Consider the following 6357-nt stretch of genomic DNA (forward strand, 5'->3'; position numbering starts at 1 on the left):
CAATTTACATACCATATCGAGTATGCTTATGAAAATGAATATATGCCATTTCCAAGTATTAATATTATTGCTCACTATAAGATTAAGTGATGAACTTAGATGAACATTTTTTATTTTCTACTTTATATTGCTAAAAAAAAAATGTGTCAAATGTATTTAAGAAATCTTATAGAATCTTTGGAAAGAAAGAGTATTTGAATATAATTATACATACCTTCTCATAGATTTTGATAAATGTAATCCTCTTAAATATGTGTAAGAAAATAATAAATAAGATAGACCAAAAGAAAAGTACATTGCAAGTAACTTTCCAAAAGCAGAATATTTGAATCTAATTATAAAACATCTATCTCATAGATTTTGAGATGTGTTTAAGAAAATAAAAGAGAAGATAGACCTAAAAAAAGGAGCACATTATAAGAAACATATTTAGAAAAACTTATTAAAGATCCTTGAAAATAAAGAGTATTTGCATCTAATTAAAGGATACATCTCTCATAGATTTTAATATATGTAATTCTCTTAAATATATATAAACCAATAAATTAATGAGATAGACCGAAACAAATATACATTCCAAGAAACACTTGTTCTTTCTTGCACTCTTACAATATCTGATCTTTTGCCCATATTTTGTATTATACACTATTCCACCTTTTGTCCTTTCCTTTACTTTGTATAGAAGGCATTGCCATGTAAGAATTCTCATTAAAATTCTCCTTAAAATAGATAACCAATCTTAAAGAGATGCTACCTAGCAGTAAAATCAACATGAAGATAGACTTGATTACCTGTAAAACATTACGATCCACATCTTTAACGTTGACAAAAAACCATTAACGGTTAAAATAATTATCTGTGTTAATATGATACTTGCCTTGAGCATACAGTATTGTTTAATTTATAAAATTTGTTTCGTATTAATCTTCTTCCTTATAATAAATTAAACAAATCGTCTGAACAATTCACTTCCGCGGAGGCGCAGTTGGAACAACTTGCATGGCAAGTAACCCGCCAACTATGAATACAGACATTTCCTGCGCGTTTAATTAAAACCGCCGCTTTGATTTCTTCTAGCATTATATAGCTTTGGAAAAGACAATAAATCGTTTACCAGTTTCAGCAAATGGCAGATGATTACACGCACTCTCGTGATGATAATGTTTCTGAAAAGCCGCAGTTTTATGTGGGGTTGGAGAGACGTCTTGCCGATTTGAAGGGGCTTTTGTTCCACAACCAGGTGTCGATCATTGTCTCTCTGCAATGATCTCCAAGTTAAAGGTATGTTCTGTCTAAATTCTTTTCATGATTGTCTGAATGTTCTAAGCTTTTATTTTAAAAACCATTCTATTTTAAATCTATGGGTTTTCTTTTGTCATGTAAGGATTTTAGGTATGTATGTCATGTAAGGATTTTAGGTATGTATATAAAAAGAGATAAGTAGAATGTAATATGAATATCTAAAATCCTTACATGACAAAAGAAAACCCATCTCTAATATGGGTGCTTATGCAATTGCAATATCTTGGACTGCCTAGCTTTCAGTGATAGGCTGAATTCTTCTTTATTGTAATCTTATATATTTTATCTTCCATGATAATCATTAATAGTTCACCTTCTCTAGGATAACATAATATCTTCTTCCCATTCATATATCAACTCCCTCTCAAATTATTTGCAAAGCACCTTCAAAGGTTTTCCATCTACGAGTAATCATGCCAACTCCTAAAGAGATTCAATATTTCTTTATTGTAGCAATTATATTCTTCTGGTTCTATGGTTTTCTTCTCTCAAAATAACTCTTGCTAACACGGTGGGTATTTATTCTTACCAATTGTTTTCACCTTCTCACATCTCTTAAATGTCGTCGTTCTAATTTTATTCTCTTTGCTTCCAATTTTTGTTTGCCTCACACTACTCCAACATCCACCATAATTCCTTCAACTCAAACTTCATTTTTTGTAGCTTCCTTTGTTTGCCTTTTGTTGGCTTCTACCTCTTCTTTTGCCTTGTTTCTTATTCTAGCTTTGTTATCCTCTTATTTGTGTTGTGACATAACTACGTCTATGCATCCACAACCATAGTCATAGCTCTCCTATGAGTTATTCAAAAATTTTGCTATATAAAAAATAAAGCAATCTCACAAACTTTCTACTTTAGGCATATTTAGATGCTTTAATAACAAAACGATCCAAATGAACGTCTCTTCCTCTAGATTAATATTGGAAAATAATACCCTAGTCTTATAACTAATAATCAAATTGGAAGCTAAAAGACAAGTAAAAGTCAATTTGAAATAGGAAAACAATCTAAACACATGTAGCCAATAGGACCCAATGCGAAAAAATAATTGTTATTTCAAAATAATGTAAAAAATCATTTTATTTTTACACCTAGATAACTCAATAGAGAATTTAAAATAAACGCAACAAAAGAAAAGAAGTTATTAACAAGAAAACATAAACATATAAAAAAACTTAAATGTGGGAGGAAAATATTTAAGACATGTTTCTATTAGCAAAGAAATATTTACAAATGACATGCTTCTTTCTTTCAAATCAACATGTAGATAATGATTGTCTTTTTAATGTAAAAAATAGAGTAATTACACATAATTGTTATTATTAGAAAAAGTAATTTATTGTAATTTCTACCACTACACAAACACTTGGATAAGCTAATCTCTTCTTATAAAGTCAATATGATTAACATGTGTTCTTTGCATCCAATTTAAAGTTTTTGTTCTATCTTTCTCAATGTTGAGAAAATATTAGTCTTCATGAAAATTATTCTTAAACATCAAATAATTCAAGAGTTGGTGTTAATTTTTGTTTGTCATTTCATGGAAGACATTTTTTTATTATTCTATGTATTGACTGGATGTGAAACTACATTTGATTATTTGATGATTGTAATTTTTAAATCTAAAATCATATATTTAAAATTTAATAATTATTAATTTAGAATCTGTGTTATATTGAGGTCTCTATGCTGCATGCCCTAGGTTAAAATGGCATATTTTCATTCATGTCAAGGTATTTAATCTATAACACACTTGTTTTTTTAATGGATTCCAGATTATTTTCACAACAATGTGATCTTTGCAAGAGTTTCACAATCTCCAGACCTAAATGGGATATTAGAGACTATATGGGAGAAGATAACTGGAAGCAAAAGAACAGAGTTTAAGGATGTGGAAGATGCGCACACAGAGCTACAACAATTCATTTTAAATCAATCCAAGCCAATTCTAATTATTTTGGATGATGTTTGGTCTAAGGAAATTTTGAAAAAGTTATTATTTGAAGGTTCGGGATGCAAAACTGTCATTACTACCAGAGACAAGTCTACCATACCCACAAACCCCTCTACACAACTCTATCAACTACCATTGCTGAGCCCAAAGGATGCTCTCTCACTTTCCTCCTTCTGGGCTACTGGACAGACATCAATTTCAAGTGATACAGATGCAAATATAATGCAGGAGGTATGCATTTTGTAAATAATTGTTGTTTTATGAGTATAAGATAAAACTAGTTAATTATTCATTATATAGATTTGTTATCCTTAAGGACTACTTGTAAATTTTCTATGACTTGTAGGTGGAATCAAAATGTGGTGATCTGCCACTTGCTCTAAAGCTGTTTGGAAGTTCTTTGCAAGGGGAATCTCAAGATGCCTGGAAGAACAAGCTTTCTAATGGAGAATACATGTCAGATTATCACAAAGAGGAGTTATTCAGATCATTGCAAACCAGTATTGACTCCTTAGATGATGTAACCAAGGAGTGCCTTTTAGACTTAGCAATATTTCCAAAGGACAGAAAAATATGTGTCGATGCACTATTGGACATTTGGGTTTACGTTCGAAAGCTACAGAAGCATGATGCTTTTGCTATCTTATCACAACTTGCAAACAAAAAACTGTTAAATTTTACCAGCAAATCAAGGTAATTGTCTGTCCTTTTTAGTATATTGCATTTCTTGTTCTTATGCTTTTCAACACTAAGCTGACATGCTCTCATTTCAACAGGGGAAGCACAACAATCTCATATAAAAATGCCTCGGAGATGTACATTTCTCAACATAATGTAATGCGAGATTTGGTATCGTATTTGGCACACAAAGACAACGCAGTCCACAACAAGAGGTTGGTCATAACAAGGACGGAGAGTGGTTTGCTAAGTGAAGAGGAGTTGATTAATGATAGTGTTTTGGACACTCAAATCCTCTCTGTTCTCACAGGTGACTTATTCAAAAACTAACACATGCATTTTGGTTATTTCTTTGAAATACTAAACCATTGTTTTTAATGTCACCGTTGATGTCAAATTGTAGAGTAGAATTGAATTCAAACATGATGCTCTGCATATTATTACTGAGTTTACATCACTAAGTAAACTCAACAGCCTATTATAGAGCTTTGATGTTCCAGTCATTTGTTCAGTGCATAAACTCAACAGCCTATGTAAACTATTCAAGATATCTAGATTTTTTTGGATGCTTTAATGTCCTCCCTGATAAGTAACAATGCAAAACTATATTTTCAATCTTCATACTTTTTCATGGTGTGACATTAAGCACTCTTCGTGATTGCATCACAAATACAAGTACTCTTTTCTCCATACATTTTCCCATTCCTGGATTCAACTTCAAAATTAAGAGAATATAGACATTATAAGTAGTAATCATAATTAATGCAAATTGGTCTAACTGGATTTCGTTGTGATTTTGATACATGCAGAACCTATGGAGGAAAATCACTGGCCCGATATTGAATTTCCTGAGACAGAGGCTCTGTTGTTAGCCTTCACTTCAAGAGAATACTTTCTTCCCTCGTTTCTGAAATCCATGAAAAAACTTAAGTTTTTGATGGTATTCAATTGCTGTACAAAGAAGGCAACAGTGAAAGGTCAAGAAGTCTTATCTTCACTCCCTCAACTCAGGAGTGTCCGTTTGGAGAGATTGATTTCACCGCTTGTTGAGAAACAGAGCATTGAAGAATTACAGAGCTTAGACAAAATATCTTTGAGCTTATGTGAAGGACTCAGAAATATATCCACATTCAACACAACCAAGGTACAATATTTTAACCTGGACCACAGCAGTGATTTGGAAGAGTTGCCCCTTGAGATCTGCAATATGCCGTCTGCCCTGTCATGGTCTATTACCAACTGCCATCTGCTTCAGAATTTACCATATGATCTTGGAAATATGAGCCAACTAAGAATATTAAGGTTATCGGCATTACCAGGCCTGAAGGAGCTTCCAGTTTCAATTGGAAAACTTGAAGAGTTGGAATATCTGGACATTTCAGTATGCGAGCGCTTGAAAGAGCTTCCAAAGGAAATAGGGCAACTCAAGAAATTAAGGGAGTTTGATATGAGAGAATGCTCTCGTTTGAGAAGGTTACCCACAGCTGTTTCTGAACTAAGTTCCCTGAAGCTTGTTGTGTGTGATGAGAAGATTGGAAAGCAGTGGATGAGGGCTAAGAACATTTCTATACCGGAGCTTACAGTTGAAATTGTGGAAGCACGGTTTAGTTTGGAATGGCTTGATGATTAACTTATTGTGAAATCCTAACATCCTTCTTCATACCCAAATGCATGAATAGTTTAAAAGATGAGGGTATTATCAAGGATGAAATCGTGCTGCAGGCTAAGTGTCTTCGATCAGCATGAGGGTAAGGTCTCGCCATCAGCGTGACACTTTAGCTCTGATTATACCCTCCATGCGTCTACAGCAAATAGCGGTATTACCTGATAATGCCCAGCTTGATTTGGGAGAACTGTTTCCGACGCTTGTTCAATACATCTGAAGAGGCTTGGAGTTTATTCTGGATTGACTGGGGTGCTTGATAGATTACCCATGCTACCTTCTTGCGTCGCTAATTTGCGTGGATTGAATAGTTTGTATCAACAATGTAACTGTTCTTGTAATTTTTGTGCCCCAAATGTCGGGGGCTCTATTATGGTTTGCCTTGCTGTTCGCTTCTTTCTTGTTTTGCTTCTGTAGCTGTTCCTTCTGGAGCTGGTCAATTCGCTGCTATGACTATGACATTGTATTTCTTTCAAATAATAAATAAGTAGGGGAAAGGATTCAGTAGTTGAGCACGTTCTAATTCTTGTGATAGAAGTTGTTGATTTAATACCCCCATACTTGCTGATTTAATGCCCAACTTTTATACAACATTGCACCAATAGTTGTATGATATGTACCAATAATTTAATTAAAAATATACCATTTGTTGTGAAAAGTAACCAATCATGTGATGCCACATCAATTGCACAAATATTGGGGCCCTTTTGCACACCTATTGGTCTCACTTTTTTTTCGGGTTGTTTTGGACACCTTGGCA

At 33.3% G+C, this 6357-nt stretch overlaps 1 protein-coding gene across 1 annotated transcript; it reads left to right on the top strand.

Moving 5' to 3' along the window:
• The first annotated feature begins 960 nt into the window (after positions 1–960).
• LOC131055892 (probable disease resistance protein At4g33300) lies at positions 961–6090 on the top strand. Its single transcript, XM_059219625.1, has 5 exons — positions 961–1281; positions 3078–3487; positions 3603–3949; positions 4033–4244; positions 4744–6090. The coding sequence occupies exons 2-5, from the start codon at positions 3479–3481 to the stop codon at positions 5562–5564; spliced, it is 1389 nt and encodes a 462-aa protein (XP_059075608.1). The 5' UTR covers positions 961–1281; positions 3078–3478; the 3' UTR covers positions 5565–6090.
• The last annotated feature ends 267 nt before the right edge of the window (positions 6091–6357 follow it).

The sequence above is a fragment of the Cryptomeria japonica genome, chromosome 4 (genome assembly GCF_030272615.1).
Source record: "Cryptomeria japonica chromosome 4, Sugi_1.0, whole genome shotgun sequence".
Taxonomy (NCBI): domain Eukaryota; kingdom Viridiplantae; phylum Streptophyta; class Pinopsida; order Cupressales; family Cupressaceae; genus Cryptomeria; species Cryptomeria japonica.